We start from the raw sequence: 25987 nt of genomic DNA on the forward strand, positions 1-25987 counted from the left end.
TGTGGGTTTTCAGACATTTGCTTTTTGGCAACCTGAAAATTGCAACCTTTACCATAGGCCATAATTAAAAATAAATATAAATACAATTTAAAAAAACGAAACCGAACTGAATTTTTATTCACAAAATACGTTAACCTTCTCATTTATAGTCCTGTTCCATTTTTTCCAAGTAGGCTTTTGCGTCCTCTGGAATTGCCCCCTTCAAATCGCCGCCACACATATAGCAGTTCTCATTTAAAATCGATAATTTTCTGAACTCCGAATAAAATCCTGGCATTTCACAATGGGGGCATCGGGAGAAGTCGCTGGCGACTATGTGACGGCCCTGTAATGCAAGTTTTTTAAAGTTTTGTGTCTAAAATGAGATGGTAATTTGATAGTTTATTTCAAAGTTTCTTGAGATTTATTTTTGAATTTTTTAAACAAATTTTCAATATGGAGACATTATTAAAACCGTAATTTAAACAAATTTCAACATTTTTTCAAAACAATTTCAAAGAAAAACATGATTTAAATGATTTAAAAAATTAAAGGATTAAAGGACGATCCGTTCATCAAGTGCTATGGATATGGGATTTAGGTACACTACCTGGTGGTGCTTCCACTGGGCTATAATTTAAGCTTTTTTTCGACTTTTCGATTTTCTAAACGTGGAGTAGCGCCAGTGGGGATATTGTCTAAATACACTTATAATGATTCAAAACGACAGAGTATCATAATAAAACACTCCAGAAAAATTTCATATTTTCCATAATTTCCGGTCAAAGTTTTGGCAAATTGCCAAAATTCTGAAAAATATGTCACTTTTTGACAGTAAATAAAAAAATTTCAAGAATTTTTTGAAAAGTTTTATTATGATATTAGGCCATTTTGACACCATGTTTACAATTTTCCAATTTTTTCAAATTTGTAAACAAAATTTTTCAGAGTCAAAATTCACTTGACTTACCGTAAGAATACAGTACGGCACGAGACTCTTGCAATTATCACAGCTCATCGCGTAAGCAGGCATTAAGTCATCACATATTGGACATGGGGTGTTCTCCTCAACCAAATCTTTTTGATTTCCACCTTTTCTCACTATATCTTCAATCTTTTTTTTGTATTTTTCGTGAATTTTTGGACGATACTCGGGAGTCATCAGTTGAGCCGCAAATTTGTGAGCTGATTTTTTGAGATTTGCTTGTGTGCAAATAACAACTGATGAGGTTAGGATTGGGACAACATCTGGAATTTTTTATAAAGTGAATGTGAATTTCCAGTCAAAATGTTTCGGATCGTAAGAATTAGAAGTTTGGGGCAAATTTATTTTGAACGATTAATATTCGTACTTCTCCTAATTAATATGCCCCGCTGGATTTTTGCAGAAATAATAATATGCCCCGCTGGATTTTTGCAGAAAGTTTAAATGTTTTTCGACAACTTCAAGGCAACCATTATTTAAAAAAAAACAAAAAAGGTTTTTTTTAACTTACGCGTCGGGAACCTCTGTATCTCTCCACAAGTTCTAATAAGCAGCCTGGCAGCCAACAAAGTCTCCTTCCGATTGATCAACGCTTTCACTATAATATAAGAGTGTATCGCCATCAAACTTTTGTTCATATCCAACGGAATTCTCATCATCTTCTCCCGCAACTGCTGATGCATCTGGAACAAGAGATCTCTGGCGATTCGATAGTTTCCCTTAGCCTGATGTATTTGTGCAACAACTACAGCAGTTTGAGCAGCGTCTTTTGTCCTTCCAAGCCCAACGTAAAGCCTGAACAGTTGGGCGGGATCTTTCACGTTTCCATCTTCCCCGAGTAGAAACTTCACAAGCTTATTATTCAGTGTCTTATCCTTTGATTTAATCCCACAGTCGACTGCAAGAGCCACACAGTTTTCATCATCTCCATTTTTGAACAGAAGATTTATTGCATTATTGTATTGGCCGGCTTGTGTGTAGAATTTCGCTGCCATGAACATATCATTGACTCTGTTGTAATATTCGGCGAGTTCCAAAGCTTGACTTATATTCCCGTGTTGCTCAATAGCTTTGGCATATTCTCGCACAGCATTGTTCTTTTCGGCAAGTTCAAAAGCTTCCTGCACACATTGAGACATTACCAAAAACTGGATGGCTGAATTATAGTCGCCGAGTTTCACGAAGAACTTGGCAACCAGCTTGGCTCCTTCGATGCTCCGACTCTCCCGGACCACACGGACAGCCTCGTCGGGGTCGTTTAGCGGGTCGAGCAAGAGACGCACTTGGTTGTCGTAGTCACGTCCTGTTTCGTAGCACTGCAAAAGGGGGAATTGGAGAAATATTTCCAATAGATTTTTTACAAATTTTGACTTGGCTTCAAAATTTCAAGAAATTCAGAAATACATTTAAAACCGGTTGTCAGTAATTGCTGAACAGTTTCCGAAAACCAAGTTCCTCACTGAAAATTTTGATGTCGAAAATTATTGAACCCCATAAAAATTCCCATGCTGGAAAATCTGATTTTTCTTTAAAATTGGTTGCCAATTAGGCAAAAGAAATTGAAAAAAATTGGTGTCATTTTCCAATTTTTCAATTTTTTCGATTTTTTTATGGTTAATTTTCTTTATGGTTAATTTTCTGAACTTTTTTTTTCGATTTTTCGATTTTCCAGAGAATCGAAAAATCAAAAATTTTCGTTTTTCGATTTTCAATTTTTAGATTTTTCGATTTTCACTGAAAAACATCGAAAAATCGAAAAAATCGAAAAACGGACATTTTTCGTTTTTCGATTGTCTGAGGAAATCAAAAACCGACACTCTTGATGCCGAAATAACTGCAAAAGTAACAAATTTCTAAAGATAATTCTTGGTAGTTCTCGAAATCTCTGCGAATTCCCAAAAACACCTAACAATAAATTTACATTATCTGCTCAAAACCAACCTTAACTGCAACCTTATACTTCTTCTCCTTCTCCATAATCTTCCCGTACTGAATATGAATTTTAGGGCTCTTCACGTGATCTAGGAGCTCGCCGACTTTTGCCCACGCGTTTGCTTTTAGACAAACCGCTGCCGCACGATCGTAGAATAAACCAACTTCGTAGAGCTGAGCAGCTTCTGTGTATTGCTGGAAAATTATCGGAGTTTCGATATCCATTAAAAAGTCAAGTCGCTCTAACTATTTTCACAACGTTTTCAAAAAAAAAAGTTCTACTTTTTACAAAACCGCCTAGTTTCGCCAAGTGATTTTTAGCAGGCGACATTTTATAGGACTTTTTGACTATCATTTAGTTGGGTAAAACTGTTTTACCAAACTTCCTACATTCCAAGTTATACCTTCATTTGTTCCAGAATAATCGCACAATCCCTCTTGACAACTCGTCCTTCCAACTGTTTTGCCAGCTGAACTCCACGTCTCAAATCTCCTGTTTTTATAGCCATTCTCGCAATTCCAGACTGACAAATTTCGTTGTGTTCTTGAAGTTCTGGTAAATTCTGCGGATTCTCCATAACCCCTTTTTCGTAGTTGGCGAGCGAGTTCGCGTGGTCCCCACTGAAAAAAAGGTTCTAAATGGCAGATACCTCACAGATGGCTGGGGTGATGAAATCGGACGATGCAGATTTGTTGACTTGATATTATCTTATTTAGTGTATTAAACAAATGTTAGCAATTTTTTTCATATATCAAAAAATTGCTTGAACTAACGTTAACTCCAACTCCTGTGCGTATTCCTTTGACAAATACGGAATTTCCTTGGGATTCATAGTTTCCGCCAACACCAAGGCTTTTGGCCATTCCAGAAGATCACGGCGCATCTGAAAATGTATTTTTTAGCTCAAGGAATACCGCTTACCACGCGACATTGTGTGAAAATTTTGTAAAAAAGTAAAACCAATTATGACATAATTTTTACAAACATTCAGAGCTTCCATTGGCCGTGAGGACTCTAAATACAACTGCTCCGCGTCGTCGTATCGGCTCAAAATTGTGTAAATTTGGGCGTGGAGCAAGTTTTTCTCTTCGATCGTTTCGATGAGCTCCAACGCGGTGACCATTGCTGCGTCTCCAATTTCCCGGAATATTTTGATCGCTGAAAAGTATCTTCATTTTTTTCGATTTTCCGACGATATTTCACAAAATATAGTGATTTTCAATATATTCAAAAAAGTCTTATCACTTTTTTCTGGGCACCGTGCTCCAGACCCAAAATGATTCATCATTTTTCAAAAGCTTCTAATCAATTTCTTATCAGTTTTGTACACGACACATCTCATACACAATCGTTATGAAATTATTTTTGAGTGAAAACTATTTCTATTGCGATTTTATTATTCCTTTTTGAACTTTAAATTTTTTGTAATAAAAATATTTCAAATTTCTTTTAAATAGTGGTTGTTAATTTTTTTTCAATAAAATTTTTTTTTCGAAATGTTTACTCCGCCCATCTTCTTAGGTCTTACCCATTCCAACATCGGAATCCAAAAGTGCAGCCATTGCAAACTGATTCCAATGAGATCCGTCATTTGAGTGAATGCATATTTTCCACGCTGTGGACCATCTGGAAGTTTTGTAGTTGTTTTTAAAGTTATACATATAATATATCAGCATATGAAATTTTTAAATAAAGTTGTTTTCTAACTGTTCCCAATATTCTTAAATCCCATTGAACAGAATTTCATTTTCAAAACCCTGATATTTTCAGGAAATGCCTCGATTTGTATATTTTTGTTTTGCATTAATAGCTTTACTACCAATCTCATGGACAATGGACGGAATTCTGATAACTGACGTGGAAATCCACGTGGATGTTTGTCAAATATCGTGTAAAGCGAGTAATACGGCTAGCCTATTGGTAAGTACCGTAATTCAAAAAAAAATAATTTCAAACAAAAAATGCATTTCAAAAACTCGAAAAATGCGTGGAGTCCAACGAAAAGCCTGAACATTGCCGAGTTTGTGTTTTTGAAGAAAAATACAATTTTCATATTCTAAATATATATGTGGCAGAAAATTGATTTTAGTTTAAATTTTTTTTTCAAAATAATGTGAAGTAAAGTTAAAACTTTACTACAAACTGTGCCTCAAAATTCAATTTTTCATTCAAAAATTATTCTGCAGCGAAATTTAAATTAAAATCTCTAGATGTGTTGAATATTTTAACGGAAAATTTAAATATATTTATTTTTAAATTTTGGTGCAAAATTAAAATTCTATGTTTTCAAGGCTTAGCGGCAAATTCAATTTTTTGTTGGTAATTTGGCTGGAAAATTATACTTTTAATTTTGAAAAAAATTGACAGTAAACTTAACATTTTAATACCACAATTTCCACATTTTTAAACATTTTTCCAATTGGCAAATTCACAGATAAACGATGCTCCCTTCACCCCAATGTGCAACTCTGCGGGAGATCAAATATTTTTCACATATAACGGAACTGCCGCAATTTCGGACCTTAAAAATGTGACATTTATATTGGAGGTCACAACTGACACTAAAAACTGCACGTTTACCGCTAATTACACCGGATACTTCACTCCGGATCCCAAGAGCAAGCCATTTCAGTTAGGATTCGCAAGTGCCACGTTGAACCGAGATATGGGAAAGGTAACGAAAACAATCATGGAAGATTCGGGGGAGATGGTGGAACAAGATTTCAGTAATTCAAGCGCAGTGCCAACGCCGGCATCAACCACGCCGTTACCTCAATCAACAGTTGCACATTTGACGGTAAGCGCACAATTTTTTAAAGCCGAGATTTTCATTTCCAGACGCATTTTGTACTACAAAAAGTTATTAAAGGTGGAGTAGCACCAGTGGGGATTTCGTCTAAATACTGATCTAAAACAACCAAATATCATAATAAAACAGTCTAAAACTTTTTAGATTTTTCTTAATTCTCGGTCGAAGTTTTGGAAAACTCCTAAAATATTTTTTTTTAAAAAGAGCTTTTGAGGAGATCCGAAGCAATGTCGCATGTTCCGACCTCTACAATGTTTCAATACGAATAATTGAAACAAAATTACAGAATAAAAAATGTAGAAAAAAGTGTTTTGGTAGACTTCCAAAATTATGAATGACAAAAACTGAGTAATTGCCACTTTTTGAAAGTAAATAAAAAAAATTTGAAAACATTTTTGAAAAGTTTTATTATGATATTCGGTCATTTTGGCACCATATGAGTAGTTTTGAACAACCTCCCCACTACTCCACCTTTAAAAGAAAGGCGAGGTCTATACCGTGCCTACCGATCTTTTTTTTAGTCGGATCACGGGGTTCTAGCCTTCCTCATTGAATTTTTCGCGCTCCATTGACAATCGCCCGCCGGACAACGCGTGGGAAAGTCGTGTAATCCACACGGACAACTGTTGATTCATGTTTAAAAAAATTATTGTTTAGTTTCTCAGCCAACTTTCCCTAAAATTCAGATTGCTTACGTCCACTTACAATACGAAGAAACAAAGACGGTTGTGAATAAAAATGGCGGAGCGGTTGCCGTTGCAGTCATCGAAGGCATCGCCTTGATTGCTATACTTGCATTTTTGGGGTATCGAACTATGGTGAACCATAAATTGCAAAATTCAACAAGGACTAATGGATTGTATGGATATGATAATAATAATAGCTCGCGAAGTGAGTAAAAATATAATTTTGGGGGAAAAAATTAGAAAAAAGCAATTGAGAAAAAAAATTCGCAGCTTTTTTGGTTAAATGCCCCTGAAAAATGTTCCAGATATTCATGGTGGCTTGTGTTTAATATTTGGACAAATTTCGTGCAAAATTTAAATTTTGTGAAAACTTTCCAGCAATATCGATCTAGCAAGTTCAAAGCAAAATTGATTTTTTTTAAAATTTTTATAAGATATCGAGACACCAAAAGTATTTGTAAAAAATCAGAATATTTCGTGAAGGAGTCGAAATTTTTCTAGCAGCCAAATTAGCTTTTTTCCGAATTCTGTGAATAATACATTTTGGTGAAATATTATAGTGTTGTGAATAAAATATTTACATGCTAACAGAAAATTTGGAAAAAAGGTAGAATTATTCGAAAATTTAGAAAACCGTTCAATTGATGTAAAAACAATTTCCCTTCGATTTTCCAGAGATTTTCAAATTTTATAGAATACGATGGAAAATCAGGGAATAATTAACCGTGACAAAGTATATATATATATATTTTTTTTTTGTTGCAGTTACAGTACCAGATGCTATGCGAATGAGTGATATTCCACCACCACGGGACCCGATGTATGCCTCACCTCCAACGCCACTGTCGCAGCCGACGCCGGCAAGGAATACGGTAATGACAACTCAAGAACTCGTGGTCCCGACGGCGAATTCATCGGTAAGCCTTTGAAATATATCGCTAAAAATTTTTTCACACTTTTCAAAATTGCACCGAGGTTTTTCAAAAAACAAACTTTTTTTTGGTTTCCTGCCAAAAGTTTACAAAAAAATTTTAACCAAAAAATGAAATCCTGAGGTATTTGAAAAGGGGGAAACTTGGTTTCAATAGTTTTTTGTTCTACAAATCTGTTTTGGGTATTCCAGGCCGCACAACCTTCAACAACCTCAAATGGGCAATTCAATGACCCCTTCGCTACATTGGAAAGCTGGTAATACACCCATAACTTCTTTATTTTTATTCCAATAATATGATTTTGAAAAACTATTAATCTTACCTGTGCATCAATAAAGATCTTGTGAGTATATCATCGATCACAGTCTCCGATTTGTCTGAAATAACCGATTCCGTCTTATGAGAGTCCAAAAGTACCGAAGAGAGTTTTCCATTTGACATGAGACATGTTACTATTCCCTTATTCAGTGACAAGGGAACATAGGCGTGAGGTAGGCGTGTCGCGCTAACGTAGATCACAGATTCTCCTTGAATATGCTGTTTGCTCAGAAGAAACACGTAAATATTCTGAGAGTCAAATACGGCAAAGGTGTTTTTGTCGATTGTAAATGTCTCCCATATTGCTCCTTTGTACTGGAAAATTCAAAATTTCTTTGTGGAGAAAAATGTGCGCACATCGTAACAATGGGCCGACGATCTTCTAGAATTCAAAGATTTACTTCCGGGGTTTCATATTTCAATTTTATATCAGGCAAATATTGACTTTTTTCTATTCGGAGCTATAATTATAAAGTTAGAATTGAAACAAATTGAATATTTGAAAAATTGCGCAAGTGTTAAAGAAAATGGGGGAGTATATTTTTGGTCATGTGAGGTTTTTCATATGACTTACATGAGCACTGGATCCCACTGAAGGGAGCCTGAAGACTTCATCGTCAACTGCGCTGAAAAGTGTCAAAATTTATTCGCGTTGCTTCAGATTTTATGAAATCTGCAGCTTCTTTTCTTTTAAAGGTTCTTACGAATAAATCATAGCTTCTAGTCTGTCGTCGAAGCAGCAGCACACGACATTTGTCGGATGCGGGAATATGGAGCGAACTGGAACCACGTGACGATATTCACTGACTATAGCCCATTCTGATAGTGAAAAGTACACAATGTAGTTGTTCTGTAATATTTCTTACTGAATAGCTGAAAAATTCGTTTTTTTTTCAATTTGTTTAATTTGTCAATTGCGTATTTTCTTGCTCTCATTTTTAATATCCTTTTTGCTTTCAATCTTCCAAATCGAATATTATTTAAATAACAATTAAAAACTTGCGCGTCAGTTTAAATGCCTTACAGTAATTTGTGTGCATACACCGCCGCGCAACATGCACAGCGGCGCCTAATTTTATAAATTTTAGTTTTGAATTTTAGTTTTTTTCTTTTTGTTGCCATTTTCAAGCTTTTTCTCAAAATTTCTAGAAAATGTTAGCTTCGTAAATCAAAATATCAGTTTAACACTCACGCTCGTCGTAAAAATCAGAAAATTTTCGGTCAAAGCGTAAGAGTAGAGCGTCGCGTTGCGGTTCGCTTCGGGAAACTCAATTGATACGTTATCCTCGGAATTTCGGATTCGATGCAGGCGGAGCCTGCTCCCAAAGTTGACAGCAGCGTACATGTAGTTTAGCTGGATGTTTGTGACCGTGGAGAGGTACTCGACGCGATTGATGGGCTCCGCGGCAACTATGGTCGCTGAAAAGAGGGAGTTCTGCTTTAAAGCGAGATTTTAGGACGTAAAGTGTATAATTAAGTTAAAAAACGAGGGAAAATAAAAAATTTCGCAAAAATCAGATGTTTCTAAAATTTTGTTTTCGAGGTGCTGAAAAGTTGTCGATTTTCCGACTATTAGCTTGCATGATGTCTTTTGATGGAATATTCCAAAGCGGAACTCTTGAAACCTGTCATGAAATCCCTAATTTTTCGAATTTCCGCCAAAAATCTAAATTTTTCTTACGTTTCTCTGCAGCCGATTGAGTGGACTGCAGCTGTTGGGCAGCTTGCATCTGCGCAGGTGTATGATAATCATAGAAAAACACGGTATTATTATTGGCGACCGCCAAATTCAACGGCCCCAATCCCATAACAGTTGGTTCAATATTGAGCTCCAAAGTCGATGAGCCCTTTTTCTCGACTTCCGCCACCACAGTCACTTGTGTCAAGTTCGTCAGGTAGCAGATAGAGTTGTTGTAGGAAGCGGCAAGCGTTGGCATTTTTGTCACGAATATCGAGAGAACTCCGCTTTGGGACGACACTGCGACTAGTTGACCGTCTTCGGTCACCTCGATCTCGCTCAGATCTGCAAATTTGTTCGAAAAAATAGCTCAGCTTGCAGTAAAACCAGCTTCTCACTTTTCTCAGTTTCAATTTCTGTCAGCATAGTAACAGTCGTAAGCTCGTCGAGATCCCGAACTTTGACCCTGAAAATCATGAAATATTATCTGAAATACCGATTCTTCGTACATGTTGTCTCCGATGGTGAGAAGCTTGTTAAACGAGGTGCTAACAGCAATAGAAGCCAGATATCCACGATATTCGAGGAAACTGACTAGCTCCGAGCCGATTTCGTTGTTATGTGCCGAAATCGATATTATATAGCCACGGTCAAAGCCGATGAGTATATAACCGTCGTTAAACCACCTATAGGAGTGAATATTTCCATATTTCTCCTGAAACTGAAGATTCACGGGTTCGTCGAGAGCATTGTAATGCGCGAGCATCAGAATCTTCTTCCCTATAACCACGCTGACCATCGTGACACCGCTTCCACCTTTTCCATTCACGGAACCATAATCCATATTTGTGGGCTCTCCGTTTGTCGTCGTTGTGCTCACTGTGGTGCCCTCCAGTGTGGTTACTACAAATTTAGGTATTACTTGTATCAATTTTTAATGCCACGTTTTTTCGAGAGTTGGTTTTCATCTTAATATTGTTCTCTTGAAATAAATATAAAATTGAGGTCAAATTTATTTGGAAAGTTAAAACCTCTTGCAATAATACCCAGTAAATCGGAGGAACTATATTTTCATTCAATTCATTTCTCTGGGTTGACTGTTTTCAATTTTTTTCCAAAACATGATTTTCGAATATAATTTGAACGGAAATATTCTAACCTGAAAGTGTATTATCGTCACTACAAGAAATTACATAATCCTCCGGGGTTACTGTAATCTGTGTGACACTTCGTTGATGTTTTCCCATCACGGCTATCCGCCGAGACGTTCGATGATTGTAGACGACGATATTTCCTGCGTTGTTGCCGATTACCAGTGTAGGAGTACTTGGGGACCATGCAAGACATGTTGGGAGCTCTCTGGAATGAAGCAAGTTTTGGTGTATCACTTTTTAAATCTGAAGTACGTAGAAATACAACGAAAAATCTGTAATCTTTTGAAAACTCCAAAAAATCTCACAGTTTCAAAATTTTGAAATAATATTTTGTAACCGTATTTAGAAAATGCCCCCGTTTTTCAACTCACTTTGAAGAGGTCGCTCCACTCTCAACAGTATCTGTATTCCGCGAGTTCACATCCCATAGATAAATAGTCCCGGTATTTGCTACGGCAATCGCTAGTACATCACCTTCCTTATCCCAAGCTATGTCGATAAGTTTTCTGGAAGTTGAAAAAAGTGTAAATCACGAAAATCTTCTTTTTTCTTTACATTTCAAAAAACTCTGAACTCACCCAGTTGGATTCAACGCGTCAATAACATTTCCTTTCTTATCGTAATAGATGACCGTGTTATTGGCGCTGAAAAGTATAATTTATTGCTTGGAAAAGCTCAGCTTTAAAATGCATTTAAAAAGCTTCAAATTCAGAAATTCCAGAACCGATAATAATAAATTGAGAAATAATGATGAAAATTCAAATTTTCAAAAATCTGAACAATCAGCGATTGGCTCCACCCATTTTCAAACCAATCAAGGTCTTTGCAAACGCATTGGTCATGAAGCTCCCATTTTGGAAAAAAAATCAAACAGGACAATTAGCCAAAATTGAAAATCCTACTTCTAAAAGTTGGCTTTAAATTCTTTCTCGATTTTTTTCGTCTTTTTTGGAGTTTTTGAATTTTGAATATTTTAAAGAAAAATCTTTAAAAAAGATACTGTTAAAAATAAGAATTAAACAAAAAATAAACAAACCATGCAACAGCTACAGTATGCCCATTTGGTCTCCATCGATGAATAATCGGTCCACTTCCGTGCTCTTCTTCGCCTCTTCGATATTGAAGCTGAGCAGAAACACATTTAAATACTTCCTGATTTTTTGTGAGAGTACACGGAATTACCTTTAATGACATTTATATGAATGAAGATCTCCGTTGTTTTCGACGTTTGCCACTGCTCCCCTATGATTTGTCACTTATGTCACGAGCCTACAAATAATGGTTACAAAAAATGAAGTACAAATCATTGAGCTACCCGAGCCTTTGGGGAGTTGTTGCCTTGGTAACCGGGCTACACAGTGTGTGTTGAGCACGCAAATTGAGGAAAGAACAGGGGAAGTGGAAGAGGGGATTTGATCATTCCCGGTTTGGGAATAATGACAATTAGTAGAATTTTCTGGATTCTCGAGAAAAAAAAACAAACCGCAATTTCATCTTTTTATGTGAATATCGAACAAAAATATTTGATAAAATTATTCATTTACACATCTGGGGCAAATACATTTGTAATGGGAGAGCATTACGGGTACACTAAATTTTGAGAAGTATCTCATAGCGAAAACTACAGTAGTTTTTTTAATTAGTACTGTAGCACTGCTCCGATTTTATTTTGGTTTTTGGCCATTTATTCCAAGTTTAGCCAAAAAATGCACAAAAATGCCAAAAGGGTATTCTTTTTTTTAATTTTTCAATATTAAAATTTTTAGAGAAAACTTTATAATCAAATTCCAAAACGACTCCACCTTTAATAACTTCAAATATTAATTTAATTTTAAATTTTAGACTTCAGAAAATTATTCTTAATTTTTGTTCTAAACAGATTTCCTTTTTAAAATCCTCCTTTTCTCACATGTCACATTTTTCATTGTCATTGCCAACTTCTAACATATGACGTTCAATATATTTTTAACGTTTGTTATCTCTTTTCAATATATCTTCTCTAAAAATCAAATTTCAGCTTCTCCACCATATCCCCGAAAATCTTCAGTGTAACCTCCACAGGAAACCGGTCCGAGGTTCACCGTCCACAGGCAAAACTGGCGTCGAATACACAGCCGACATCGAATCGTACGACACTTGGCCGCCGTAAGGCAATTTCTGACGACAATTTTCCCGTCGTTGAGCCGATATTGAAGAAAATGTGAGTGCGTCTGCTGCGCATCGATCGATATTATTTGGTTTATGACCCCTGGTTTCTCATTTTTCGGTTTGAATATTAAATAATTGAACGAATTAAAAAAAGAAAGAATAATTAAAATCACGTGATTCTTTTTATCAATTAAATTTTCGTGTTTAGTTTTTTAATCCGCATTTCAAAAATTTTCGCTTTTTCCGTAAAAATGGCAAGTTCCACAAAAGTTTCCTTACGGTACCCGTTATTTTTTTTTGAAAATTTCGCACAAATTGTCATCATTTTCAGTCGTCCACCTCGTCCACAGGTTATGTACTCACTGAAGCCAAAAGTTGTGGAATTTGACAAAGTATGGGTGCAGTTGAGACCATCTATCATTGATATCATCAATTTGCGGCCGATCACCAATGTTCAGTGGCATCACAAGTTTAGGTAAGTTTTGAAGGAAAAGTTTGATTTTTTCCAGTGATAGAAATTTCAGAAAGTATCATTTCTGTCATTCAACAGATTTTTCGAATTTTTAATTTGAAAAAAAAGATTTTTTGGGATTTTTTGTTCAAAAATGTCTTGATTTTTGGCCAATATCTAAAGTTTTTGTGCAAAAACTATTTATATATAAGGCAAAAATTACCTTTTTGTTATTAATCCGATTTTGTAAAAATGTTATGTTTTAAAAAATCAATTTTTGAAGTTATTTTCAGCAATCGCGTTGTTTGTAAGCAACAATCCTAAATTCGATTTTTGACAGAGAAAAAAAGTTTTTCGAGGATTTTGTCCACAAAATCCGAAAATTTTTTGACAAAACTATTTTTTTTTATTTCACGTGTATAATTCACTGAAAAACTCAATCATTATTCCAAGAATTGTAAAAAATTGCTCCAAAACACTAACATTCACTTATTTTCCGATTAATTCAGGATTATCCGAAAAATCGATTTAAAAAAACATTGTTGCAAAATCGGATTGATGATCTTATAACCTCTTAAACATACTTTTTAAAACCATTTTGGTAGTATTTTTTGAACAAAATCCATTTCTGGGAAAAAAACATGAGAATTTTTGAAAAAAAAAAAGATTTTTGTACTTTCCAAAGAAAAATGTCAAGAATCACAACTTTACGATACGAAAAGCTGGATTTTTATAAATTTTTAATTTTTTTAAATATTGTTTTCAGTGACGTCTACGACATTTGTGTATCGATACCGACTCCATTGAGCGAGCGATTGTATAATGAGGTATCTCGAATTTGACGTTTTCGACGAAAACCGAAAAAAAAAATTAAAATTCTACTTTTTTCTTCGGATTCTACTATAAAAAAGGATTTTCTAGCGAATTTGGTGATGAGACTACAAGATTTCCATTTTTACAGGTGAAGGCTTGCATTCAAGAGCATGTTCGACAAAAGCGTCAAGATATCGTCGATGTTGATCCGGATCTGTTGCTTCAGGAATATCACAAAATGTGGAGAGTTTTCCATGAGGGAGCCATCTTTATTCACCGTCTCTTTGGGTTCGTGTGAAATTTCTTCGGAATTCTTTTTAAAATTCAAACAATGATCTGAAAATGCTCCAAAATGCATTTTTGTGAAACGTTTTCACTGCGTCGTTGTAGAAGAAAAAGAATTGAAAAATACCCAAAAAAAAGAGAATTAAAAAAAAACATTATTTACAGATACCTGAACAAACAATTCGTAAAACAGAAGCGATGCACCGATTTGGACAATTTCGCGCAGTACGCCGCTTTTCTGCAGATTCCAGACGTCAAGGAGATCGGATGTGTGAGTTTGCGACAAAAAAATTGCGCCAGGTTTTTAGAAATTTCTTTATGTTTTCGACGAAAAAGTGGGTGGAAATAAAATCCTAGGCCACGGAGATGACTTCCGTGGCCGATGATTATCAGTTAAGACCACAGTGCGCTTTTTCAAAATTTTGTGTTCCTGGAAAATAACTATTAAATAATTGAGAAGTTTTGAACCAAAAAAACAAATCGAAATTTTCAGCTCGCACTAGAAATCTGGAAAGAAGACCTCGTGAAGACCATTCTCCCGCAGCTCGTCAAACTTCTGCTCATCGCGATTGACAATGATCGGAAAGGAAACTTCCCGCATATCGCCAATGAAGTCTCCGGCGTCATTAACAGCTTCGTTAAGATGGAGGAGACGGATTTCGACGTTGTACCGGCAGAAGGAGCACGCTATAAGGCTCGCGAGTCGACAACGGCGTTCTATCAGGAGAGCTTTGAGAAACCGCTTCTTACGGATACGGAACAGTACTATTCGGCGCTCGCACAAAAAATGCTCACCGACCTCAGCTGCAGTGAGTACATGGAACAGGTTATAGTGCTCCTCGAACAAGAAGAGATGCGTGCGAAGAAGTATCTCCACGAATCGTCGGTGGAGAAAGTTATCACGTTGTGCCAGAAAGTTATGATAAAAGCTCACAAGGATAAACTTCACGCAGTGTGCCATGATCTCATTACTAATGAGGAGAACAAGGACCTCCGCAACATGTACAGACTGTTGAAGCCCATTCAAGCGGGACTCTCGGTAATGGTTAAGGAGTTCGAGGAATATGTGAAGAAGAAGGGGCTCGAGGCGGTGTCGAGGCTCACCGGCGAGAATGTACCCCAGCAATTTGTGGAGAATGTGTTACGGGTGTATAACAAGTTCAATGATATGAAGACTGCTGTGTTCATGGACGATGGCGAGTTCTCTAGTGGACTCGACAAGGCGTTGCAGGGAGTCGTGAACTCGAAGGAGCCAGGACAGTCGGTGCCGAAGGCCAGTGAGCGGTTGGCGAGATATACGGATGGGTTGCTCAAAAAGTCCACGAAAGGACTATCGGAGACGGATTTGGAGGCGAAACTCGACAGTGCAATTGTGATTTTCCGCTATATAGAGGATAAGGATATATTCCAGAAGTTCTACTCGAAAATGCTCGCAAATCGGCTTATAGCAAGCACATCGATATCGATGGACGCCGAGGAGCTGATGATTAACAAGTTGAAACAGGCGTGTGGTTATGAATTCACCAGTAAACTGTCACGAATGTTCACCGATATCGGGCTTAGCCAGGAGCTATCGAACAACTTTGATAAGCACATTGCGGACATTAAAACTGTGCAGCCCGACGTGAAGTTTGTGCCGACACAGACGATGATTCTGCAGGCAGGTAGCTGGCCGCTCAACGCTCCACAGCTCTCTACGAATTCGAATAATCAGACCGCACAAGACGTGGCCAACTTCCATCTGCCACGTATCCTGCAGCCTGTGATTCAGGAGTTTGAGAAGTTCTACACTGGGAAGCACAACGGGCGAAAACTGACATGGCTTTTCAATATGTCACAGGGAGATGTCAGGCTTACATACCTCGATAAGCAGTATGTCGCACAGATGTATGTCTATCAGATGGCAGCGCTGCTTTGCTTTGAACGTCGCGATGCTATCCTCGTTAAGGACATCGGAGAGGAGATTGGTGTGAGCGGTGACTATCTGCTAAAGACGATTCGAACGATTTTGGACGTTACCCTGCTGACGTGTGATGATCAGAATCTAACGGCCGACTCGTTGGTTCGTCTGAACATGTCGATGACGTCGAAACGGATGAAGTTCCGGCTTCAGGCGCCACAAGTGAATAAGGCTGTCGAGAAGGAGCAGGAGGCCGTCGCGAATACTGTAGGGTTTTCAGTTTGTTTTTCATTGGCGAGGGCCTCAAGTTATGACTTTTTGAGTTCAAGCACTAAAAATCTGTATTTTATTTAGTCCTAGACTTTAAAAATTTTTAAACGATCTCAAAAACCAAGTTTTAAAATGAGACACCTTGAAAAATTCTCAGCATTTTTATGACGGTGGAAATTAAAACAAGCCAAGCTCAACTAAAATCTCAAATGCTGAAAAATCTTTAATAAAGAGTTTAGGTGTTTTTTCGAAATTTTAAACCTTCGTAAAATTTTTTTAAATGTCTCACTATGAAATTTGGTCTTTTGTGGAAACTTTGAGTCAATTCAATCAATTAAACAATTTATCTGCTCCCTTTTTGAGCCAATGAGCCTAAATCAAAGCTATAAACTGTGGCCTAGAATTCTGAGAGACTAGACGTATTTAGTTAGGCCCCGCCTCGATGCAGCTAGATTATCCAAACACGTGTGCCTCGCAATCGTCAATATTAGTTCCAGGTTTCACAAGACCGAAAGTACTATATGGAGTGCGCAATTGTCAGAATTATGAAGACCAGGAAGGTTCTGAAACACAATGCACTTGTCACTGAGGTTTGTTAGATTTTTGTTGTTGGTCAAAACCCTGTAAAACGAGATATTCAACCGACTGAAAATGCTTTACAAAAATATTTTTGTTTGAATTTTGAACCAAGAAACTGAAAATCAAAAAGTGGATTTTCCTCCAAAAAAGAAAAACAAACAATTTTAGAAACAGTTTTTGGTCCGGAACCCCCCAAAAAAAAGCGAAAAAAATCTTTTTGCAAAATGTGCTATTCCACATCAAAAATGCGGAAAACAACATTTTCTTGCAGATAATGGACCAAACGAAAGGCCGCTTCTCGCCCGACGTACCATTCATCAAAAAGAGCATTGAGGACCTTATCGAGAAAATGTATATTCAGCGAACCGATCAAAATGACGAGTATCAATATTTGGCCTAATTCTCTCCCCCTATTTGCGTGTTTTTTCCCTGAGAGGCAAAAAACTAAAATTTAAAATTTACACTGTGTAAATGACTCTGAAACATGCCATTCAAAATCCCCACTATAATTTTATTTTTCAAGATTTTCTAACAATGATTGCTTTTTTTCCAAATTGAACTGTACTGAAAGTAAATCCCCTCGCCCCTCATCTTACATATTTTATATCATTTTTTGCTGGAGCTGCGCAACGGGGAATCATCAAACTGTTTATTGGAATACCTATTTTTATACTTTTGGAGCCCTCAAAAACTGAAAATCGCGGGAAATTCTCTGTTACTCCCGACAAACGGCTATTTGCCTATAAAACCAACCAGTCCGTAGCCTCTCCTTGAAAATGTATATGTACTATATTTGTCTTTTTTTTGTGTTCTATCCTCCCTCCTCAAGCAACTATTTTTTCTCCGGAATCTCTATGATTACGATAAAGTAGACAATTATCCTTCCCAAAATTCCAATTTTGTTTCATTTAAATTTTCACGTTTTTGAACTTGAACTTTGATCCACGACACTCTTACGGCACGTGGCAAGTCATAATGGAAAATTTGAACGTCGGTAGTTTTAAATTTATTACTGCGAAAAGAATCGATCAGCGATGCCACGTGTCAAAGTGTTCTTCGATATCACGATTGGCGGAAAGAAGGGAGGACGCATCGTTATGGAGGTAAGGGGGGCAGCGTTAGGTTCTCGGAGCAAATATGATTACTGTAGGCGCTAGTGGTATGTCAGTTTGCACTTTAATGAGTATAAATTGAGAAAATCGATATAATTTTTTGTTGCCATTTATCGATTTTTGTCGTTCTGTTATCGGTTTTTAGGATGATTGTAAAATCTTTTTCAATGGTCTTGCAGAAATTTGCCAGTTTTTCGACTTTTCAGGAAGTTACTAGATTTTGGCAACATTTAAAAATCAATAAACTAAAGATTTTTAAAACCTGTCGTTGCAGCTCTACAACGACATCGTGCCGAAGACAGCGGAAAACTTCCGCGCTCTGTGCACCGGCGAGAAAGGAAAAGGGAAATCGGGCAAGAAGTTGCACTTTAAAGGATCCAAATTTCATCGCATCATCCCCGAGTTTATGATCCAGGGCGGCGATTTTACGGAGGGAAACGGCACCGGCGGAGAATCGATTCATGGCGAGAAGTTTGACGACGAGAACTTCAAGGAGAAGCATACCGGACCCGGAGTCTTGTCGATGGTGAAGATTCTGAAAAACTAAAAAATCGATATTATATTTACTCAAGTTATCGATTTTTCTGTTATTGTCGATATTTGATCAAATTTTCTTTGAAATTTTTGTGAATATCGGGCTTTCTGAAATTTTATGCGCTCTGGAATTGACTATTGATTTTTCAGGCAAACTGTGGGGCGAACACAAACGGCTCGCAATTCTTCCTGTGCACAGTCAAAACCACGTGGCTAGACGGAAAACACGTGGTTTTCGGCAAAGTGATCGAAGGAATGGATGTGGTGAAGGCGATCGAGTCGAAAGGATCCGAAGATGGGGCACCGTCGGCTCCGTGCGTCATTGCTGACTGCGGAGAAATGAAGTGATGCTTCTCGAAGAACAACACTGGAGAATTCGTCTTTTTATTGGATAAATATGATTTTTATTCATTTTTTTAACAAAGCATAGTTTTTGATACGTGAATTCGAAAGACAATGATTCGTGAAGTTTTTAATCGTATTTACAGTGGGGGGACCACTTTATATCTCTAAAGTTTATTAGAATTTTAAATATTATGTCTCAGCCTCAAAAGCTTTGTGATTTTATGGCAAACAAACTCCGGGGATGCAAGTTTGTGGAATTTTGACGGAGTCCCTCATACAAGGCTGCCGCGTGGATTTTTAGAGGGCTCTTTCAATTTTGAAGTCAAACTTTCACGTTTTCAGCAAACTCTAGTTTTATATCAATATATTTACTTCCACAAATCAGAGGCCCCCGAACTAACTTTCCATGAAGTCTCTTTGCTGAAATGTCAGTCGTTTTTTTGTTGCGTGAATTTTCTAGAAATTGCCCAGCCGCCTACACGAATTCCGTCAGAGATATAAAAGTAACAAAAAAAAGTTGAAAACCGCGTGGTGACGTATGTACAGTTCTCTCTGGATGCCTACGTCTCTTATCATCACCACCGCTATTTTCGGTCAAAAACTGAGAGGGAGAGAAAAAGAGAGGCAGATGGTCAATAAGAGACGCAGAGAAAGAGCAGTGATGACTCCCCCAATCAAGAGTGCTTACTGACTTTTTCCCCATAGTTTTATATAGCACTGTTTTTTCTTGCATTTCTTTCATTTTTGAGTAAATTGATTTGTAGCAAAAATACTTTGAAAATCGATAAAAATAAGCTTTAAAAAAATTTTACAGACGTTTTTCCTGTAAATAAACTTCGCCAGTGTCTTGGCTTTTCAAGAACCAATATAAATATGGACGAGTTCTTTTCTTATCTCTAACTGAGTGAATTGTAAAAAGGTATCGTTAGCAAGCTTTTTTTAAATCTGAAAACAGGCTCCGCTCAAATCTGCGGTACTATTACGAGAACAATAAATCATGAGAATGCGTACGTGGAGCATTTTATTTTTTTATATCGATATCACTTAGCGAAAACTACAGTAAGAACTCAAATAACTATTGTTATTTAAGTTCTTACTGTAGTCTTCGCTAAGAGATATGACAAATAAAATGCTCCACATACGCATTCTCATGATTTATTGTTCCCGTAATAACTGTATACAGCAAATCCTGTGTTTTTCTCAAAATAGGCTGCTCCCATTCATTGGCTTTTTAGTTTATAATCGGACACTTTGGATTTAGAAACTCAAAAAAACCAAGATGTGCGGATTGCTTGTCATTTAACTTGTCAACCTTACTATGTATTAGCCTAGTGTTTACAGCAGGCATGTGGGGCAAATCTGAAAATTGGCCGAGCAGGGCGAAATTGGCAAATTTGCCGTGCATTTTATGTTATTTTACTAAACTTTGGGAACAAAATCTATTGTTTTGCTCAAAATTGAACGCCGTGCCCGGCAAATTTGGCAAATTTGGCAAATTTGCCAAGATCGTCAAACGGCAAATGAGGCAAATTTTCCGCACAAAACTTTGTGTAAATACCATGTTTTTTATTTCAAAATATTCAAAAAAAATCAATTTTTTTGGCAAAGAAAACTATTGTTATGCCCAGGGGTACGTGTCAATTGCCGTACGGTAAACGAATTTTCGGCAATTGCTGAAATTGCCGATTTACGAAAATCAGAATTGCCCGAACTGTAAGTTTGAAACTTTTTATAGATGTAAGAGCCTAAACACGCATTTTACTGAACAATTATCTCTTTTCAAGCTCAAAATGATTTAATCTAATTGTAAGGATTGACAGTTTTGTTTTCGAAAATGACAAACCGAATACTAAAATACAAGGTGACATTTTTTTTTCAATTTCCGAAATATAACTAGTTTTGAAAATTGCCGAACATTTCTGATTGCCGCGCACACCTGGTTGTGTCGTTGAATTTTATTTAATAAATTTAAAGTTTTAAAAACTCTTCCAACAAATGTGTTGTCAAAAAAAAAGGTTCCTGGTCGATTGGATCGTTATCCGGGACAGTAAGTGTGTCTCGTGTTGTTCAGTGTCACTTTCATTTCTGTTTTTACTTTCTCCAGCAATTTCTTCACTTTCCATCTCCCTCCTCGAATTTCTCTTCTCATAAGCATTTCCCTTTTCCTATCAGGATTTTCGATTTTTTTAAACGAAATGCGAAAACTAATGGTGGTGGAGGTCCTGGAACTTCCCCGCTTTCATGGTATTTCTTCTTTCTACACTTTTAATCACGTTACTTTTTCTAGTAGTTGTACATATATTTTTGAAAAAAAAATTGCCGAAAATTTCCAATGATTTGGCAATTTTTTTTGAATTATCTATTGTTTGAATTTTAAAAATATATAACTTTTCTTTGAGTATTTTAATAATTATTGATTTTTCAACATTTTCATAATCTGGATTTTGTCGGTGTACCTAAATTTTATTTTCGACTGCATTACAATGTTTGTGGCATATGACGTTTGGAAATATTTTGAAAATTCGAGATCTTTTTTATTAAAAACTTGAAAAAAATTTGCATCAGTTTTCGAATCGGAAAACTTTTCCCCAAAGATTTCATTTTGCAAAACTATATAATAAAACTAATTTTTTGAATTTTCTCGATTTCTCCAACTTTGGCATTCACCGAGTTGTTTTTACTATTAGTTAAATCGGCAAAAGGCTTATTTTTTAAATATCTATTTCTCCTTTCTACAACCATTAAAAAATTTGCGAAATTACCATGGAAATACCGTACAAAATACCAGGGTCCCACGTTTGCGTTTTATAAACCTTTTCCAAGATTTCATATTTTTCCGACAATATTTTTGAGGCGCATATAAGAACTATTTCCATGGTGCATCAAAATGTGTTTTACACGTTTTTTTTTCAAATTTAAATGCAGATGGGCAAACTTCGCTTTAAAATTTGAAATATAAATATCTTACCTTAATTTTTGAAAAGTCAGAGTTTTAAGGAATTCTATTTTAAATTGGTATTACATGCTCCTTATAACTCCCTTTCACCCAAACATTTCGAATCTTTCAATTTAAAATCTAAAATCTATTCAAATTGGTTCGCTCACCTGTTTTCCATTTCTTATGCCAATTTCCATTTTTCTACCAAATTTATCATCCCCTCCCCACACATAAAATTTCACAAAATTTTTCAAAAACCTGGTCGCCAACCAAAATGTTTCATTTTCTACTATGAGTGTGCATGTTGTTCATTCATAAATTACACGCACATTTTCCCTTTCAGCCATCTGTTCCCAGACACCCCTTTCGTGTGGAGAATGGGGAGTTTGTAGGTAGAAATCGATGCAAAGCTACAGTTTTTTGCTATTTGGTTTTGAAAAAGTTGAAGAAAGCTCGGCCAGCGAATTTTTTTAACGGCCGCTTTGGAAAAGGAAATTTTTGGTGAAAATTCAAAGTTTAATTTTTCAGATTATCACTAGGTTGCATTACATCGGTTCAAATTTTTGTGAATTCAGAAAAAAACGATGTATGACGAAATTAATTTCTTTGACTGTTTTCACCCACATCTACTCAAAGTTTAAGTTAGCAGTGCATTTGATTTGAAATTCTTTCCAAATGCTTGGATTCCGATGCACCATGAGCAAAGCCATGCAACTTTAAAAAGCATCCAACAACAAAAGGAATTATAAAAATATGTTTGCAACGTATACGTATTTTAAGGTTATTCCCGTGGTTACCATGAGATATTATTTTAAAAGTTGCTCATAATCAAACATTTGGAAAAAAACTCCCGGAATAAAAAATTCTTTCTGCCAACGCTGCCAACATTGGCAACAAATTTAGTACTCGACAGTATGCCAAGTAATGCAAAGCTTAATTGCGTACGATTAAAAAGTTTCTCACTTCCCTGCACCATGTCGATGATCAATCAAAATCGAAATTTACCACGGGTTTTATGGCACATACAATCTCAACGTTATGAGGATCACAGACTTTATTAAATGTTACTTTGGTCGGATAATATGGCTATTTTTCTGAATCTGCCCAATATTTATACTTTTGGTAGCACATATTTTGAAATCCATATTGCGGTTACAGTTCTGTAAGTATGAGTATTTAACTCCCACATACCAAAGAATGCCCAAAGAAAATATCAACCCAAATTCGTACATACACACACAATATGTTGTTCCCATAACAGAAGCCTTCCCCTCCTCCTATCCCTATTTTTGCGCTCGCTTCCCGCGCCTCGGAGCTGCCGGACGCCACTGGACAGCACAACTGCTTTATTTTCTCTGCACCATCTTCTCGGAGCAAGCGGACGGACAAAGTAACGAAAGAGACGCAGAGTAAAAGATACGGCCCCCACTCCCTCCCCCCATGCTCTTGTTCTCGGGCGGCTCGGGACCCTCCATGTGGACACTCTCTATTTTCTACTGGAACTTTTTGGGAGGCCCCTGGCTATAGTCGAAAACTTTTCTGTATACCTAAGTGTCAGATGACATTGGTGGAGGAGGGCTACCGGAAATCGTCTTTTTTCGAGGAATACGTATTACTCAATGGGATATTTTTGTTTTTAGAATTTCGACTGATTCATTGATTTATGGTTATTTTTATTACCATTATATAAGCATATGCATTTTGTAAAAAAGAATCCATAGCTTTTCACGTACCCCATAAAAAGCTATAATCTAGATCATAATTGATCCATGACTTATTAATTGTTCCATGGCATGGAATCCATGCCCCACGTGTTTTCAGCTCGACCATTTGGTGTTATTTTTGCAAACACCGTCACGCGCAAATGCAGACATTTTTGCACGCGCTGCGGTGAAATTCCTCTTGGCGAACTCAAATATTTTTTCCCGCCTTTTTTCAATATTTTCGAGGCGTTGGTCGGGCTGAATACACGTGTGCCTCCCTATGGCTCGAATCTCCATTGATCTAACCTCATGCTCCATAGTCACTCATTTTCCAAAAGATTCCATGTTTCCATAATGTGAGATAGACTGCAAAATTTGATCAATACAATATAGTTCAAGCAGTAAACGACGATTCTAAAGGATGTTTTTTGTTCAATTTCTCAGCATTACAGTAGTAACAGCTCATAGTCAGAAGTTACAGAGTTAAAGGAAAAATTTTAGACACATTTTGTTAATCTACAACTTTTAGAGATAATGTAACCGAAATACGAGCTGACAAAGTCTATTGATGCACCATGTTTGGAACATTTACTTCGACAACTCGTATCTCGGTTCTTATGAAAGTTACTAACAAAATATCAACTGAAAAGTTATAGAAAGACAAATAGGCATTATTGTTTTGCACAGATAGATATGGAGCGAGAGTACCCATTGATATACAAAATCATTGATGTACCTTGTAATACTGTAATACTACTCATAGCCTCCCAAATTCTCCAACATGTCACTGAGCCTCGGGCTACTCCAAATGGCTTTACAGTACTTACTTAATCATGGCGCTCCAGCTGTTGGTTTTGACATTTCTCCCATCATCGTACACCACTAGGTACTCCCCGTCTGTAGCCTTGAAAGCCTTTCAATAAAATCTCTATTGTTCAATTTTGTTTCAGAATTTTTTCGGCACTAATCCATAAAACTTTTCCAACATATTTTTTCAGAAATATACAATTTCCAATCTGAACATAACTTTTGTGCCAAAAAAATCTTTCCGTTTCTGATTTATAGTTATTACAACTACGAATAGAGGGGAAACAACACATTTCATTTTTTGTAAAAGTAGCGGCTGGTGCTCCGCCACGAGCAGGAGCAAAGCTTCTCGCATTTTCAAGTACTTTACTCTCTACCTCATTCACTCGACCCTGGTTTCATTGACCTTTTGACTTGTTTTAATTTTACTTTTAAAGGAACTGATTGAACTTTCAATTTTTTAGGAAGTTTTTTATTGGGCAATTTTTTAATAGTTTTATTGTTAATTTTACCGTTTCTAAAAATAAAAAGTTATTTGAATCCGTGTAGTTCTCTCGTACAATCATCTCAAACTTTATAACATTGCCAAGAAATAATGAATAAATAAATAACATTGAAGCCCCCGCTCGAAAATCGATAATCTACTTGAACCGATAAAGTCACTAAAATACAATAATCACTAAGATACAAAATGTTCTGAGTCACCTCCAAAGTGTCATCACAATCGGAATTCATGCCACCCAAGCGCATTCCGAACCTTTTTTTGTCTTCTCTTCTCTTGTTCGGTTAACGACGTCTCTTTTCAGACTAGTCTCACACATAATCCGGTCAGTTTTTTTATGTGTCGGGCTGTCTCGGTAACTCCAACAGTTTTTTGATAGACTTGTATTTTTCCGATCAATACTTTTTTGTGTGCTGTTATCAAATCCGACTCTCATTTTTTTGTGTGATTTTCAAAAGTTTTAAAATAAGTATGTATATCCCAAAATCAGATAAGTTTTTCAAACAAATTATTGGTCGTACTTTTGTCTATATCTTTGCTATTCCCAAATTGTTATCAGCTCTGTAAATCGACAATTATGAAAATTTAAACTTGTTTTAGAGTGTTTCGGTCGATTTGGATCATTATAAGTGTACTTAGACAAAATCATCACTGGCGCTACTCCATCTTTAATACAAAATGAAAAATATTCAAAACTGGACCCGTAGATATCAGCCGCGTCATGACATAGCAGGGCCAAAATTATTAATATTATTTTGTCAACAGCAAAATACAGGAAGAAAAAAGTGTTACAAAACTTACTATTTATTGGGTTATCTGGGTTGAATTATTTGAAAAGTACCAGATAGGATATATTTCTGGTAAGTTTTTTTTTAAACCTAAAAAAAAAGATCCAAAATTTCTATAATTCTCATCGCTTTACGTTTATTACTTCTCCAACCACTTCGACCATTCGTTCGTTTGTTCACATTTCGTTTGTTAGTTGAGAAACGGAAAAAGAATGAAGCAAAACTGGTTTATTGCTTGCTTGCTTCTTCGTCTGTCTCGAGAATGGAAAAGCTGGTGGAGGAGAAGCTATTAGAAAAGAAGGAGAAACTGTACACTTTCAGCAAAACTATTTTTTTGA

General features: G+C 36.4%; 4 protein-coding genes across 6 annotated transcripts; 3 read left to right on the top strand and 1 right to left on the bottom strand.

The window, feature by feature from the left end:
• Positions 1–101: 101 nt before the first annotated feature.
• dyf-2 (WD repeat-containing protein dyf-2) lies at positions 102–11762 on the bottom strand. Its single transcript, NM_001421335.1, has 20 exons — positions 11657–11762; positions 11511–11599; positions 11053–11118; positions 10846–10980; positions 10480–10679; positions 9830–10223; positions 9719–9786; positions 9324–9665; positions 8835–9061; positions 8347–8492; positions 8217–8268; positions 7647–7957; positions 4426–4523; positions 3883–4055; positions 3671–3780; positions 3301–3517; positions 2906–3091; positions 1476–2280; positions 950–1227; positions 102–325 (listed from the first exon to the last, which is right to left on the bottom strand). Exons 1-20 carry the CDS (start codon positions 11666–11668, stop codon positions 140–142), a joined length of 4095 nt encoding a protein of 1364 aa, NP_001408277.1. The 5' UTR covers positions 11669–11762; the 3' UTR covers positions 102–139.
• On the top strand, positions 4668–7673 carry sid-2 (Systemic RNA interference defective protein 2). The gene is made up of 5 exons (NM_067422.7): positions 4668–4817; positions 5332–5694; positions 6393–6597; positions 7158–7309; positions 7516–7673. The coding sequence occupies exons 1-5, from the start codon at positions 4671–4673 to the stop codon at positions 7582–7584; spliced, it is 936 nt and encodes a 311-aa protein (NP_499823.2). The 5' UTR covers positions 4668–4670; the 3' UTR covers positions 7585–7673.
• A 729-nt stretch (positions 11763–12491) lies between the features above and the next one.
• On the top strand, positions 12492–17906 carry cul-2 (Cullin-2; the record flags this gene model as incomplete). Of its 3 annotated transcripts, none has more annotated exons than NM_001027836.7 (8): positions 12492–12674; positions 12954–13097; positions 13840–13900; positions 14035–14174; positions 14337–14442; positions 14665–16338; positions 16839–16931; positions 17192–17819. In NM_001027836.7, 7 exons carry the CDS (start codon positions 12976–12978, stop codon positions 17318–17320), a joined length of 2325 nt encoding a protein of 774 aa, NP_001023007.1. The 3 variants fall into 3 exon arrangements, with proteins under 3 accessions (NP_001023007.1, NP_001023008.1, NP_001367020.1); NM_001027837.3 differs by lacking the exon at positions 12492–12674 and adding an exon at positions 12874–12902 and having other exon boundaries at positions 17192–17320; NM_001379988.2 differs by lacking the exon at positions 12492–12674 and having other exon boundaries at positions 12976–13097; positions 14665–15831; positions 15931–16338; positions 16833–16931; positions 17192–17906.
• cyn-2 (Peptidyl-prolyl cis-trans isomerase 2) lies at positions 17891–19034 on the top strand. Its single transcript, NM_067427.6, has 3 exons — positions 17891–18023; positions 18307–18558; positions 18717–19034. Exons 1-3 carry the CDS (start codon positions 17955–17957, stop codon positions 18912–18914), a joined length of 519 nt encoding a protein of 172 aa, NP_499828.1. The 5' UTR covers positions 17891–17954; the 3' UTR covers positions 18915–19034.
• The last annotated feature ends 6953 nt before the right edge of the window (positions 19035–25987 follow it).

This window comes from Caenorhabditis elegans, chromosome III (genome assembly GCF_000002985.6).
Source record: "Caenorhabditis elegans chromosome III".
Classification (NCBI taxonomy): Eukaryota; Metazoa; Nematoda; class Chromadorea; order Rhabditida; family Rhabditidae; genus Caenorhabditis; species Caenorhabditis elegans.

Bases quoted from the DNA above. Each gene is read 5' to 3' on its own strand.
- sid-2 (NM_067422.7), top strand. From the start codon at position 4,671: ATGCCTCGATTTGTATATTTTTGTTTTGCATTAATAGCTTTACTACCA. The intron at 4,818-5,331 runs GTAAGTACCGTA...GCAAATTCACAG, and splicing joins GTAATACGGCTAGCCTATTG to ATAAACGATGCTCCCTTCAC. The intron at 7,310-7,515 runs GTAAGCCTTTGA...TGGGTATTCCAG, and splicing joins TCCCGACGGCGAATTCATCG to GCCGCACAACCTTCAACAAC.
- dyf-2 (NM_001421335.1), bottom strand. The intron at 4,524-7,646 runs GTAAGATTAATA...CAAAACTTCCAG, and splicing joins AGATCTTTATTGATGCACAG to ATGGTCCACAGCGTGGAAAA. The intron at 3,092-3,300 runs GTATAACTTGGA...ATAATTTTCCAG, and splicing joins TTATTCTGGAACAAATGAAG to CAATACACAGAAGCTGCTCA.
- cyn-2 (NM_067427.6), top strand. From the start codon at position 17,955: ATGCCACGTGTCAAAGTGTTCTTCGATATCACGATTGGCGGAAAGAAG. The intron at 18,024-18,306 runs GTAAGGGGGGCA...CTGTCGTTGCAG, and splicing joins GAGGACGCATCGTTATGGAG to CTCTACAACGACATCGTGCC. The intron at 18,559-18,716 runs GTGAAGATTCTG...TTGATTTTTCAG, and splicing joins GACCCGGAGTCTTGTCGATG to GCAAACTGTGGGGCGAACAC.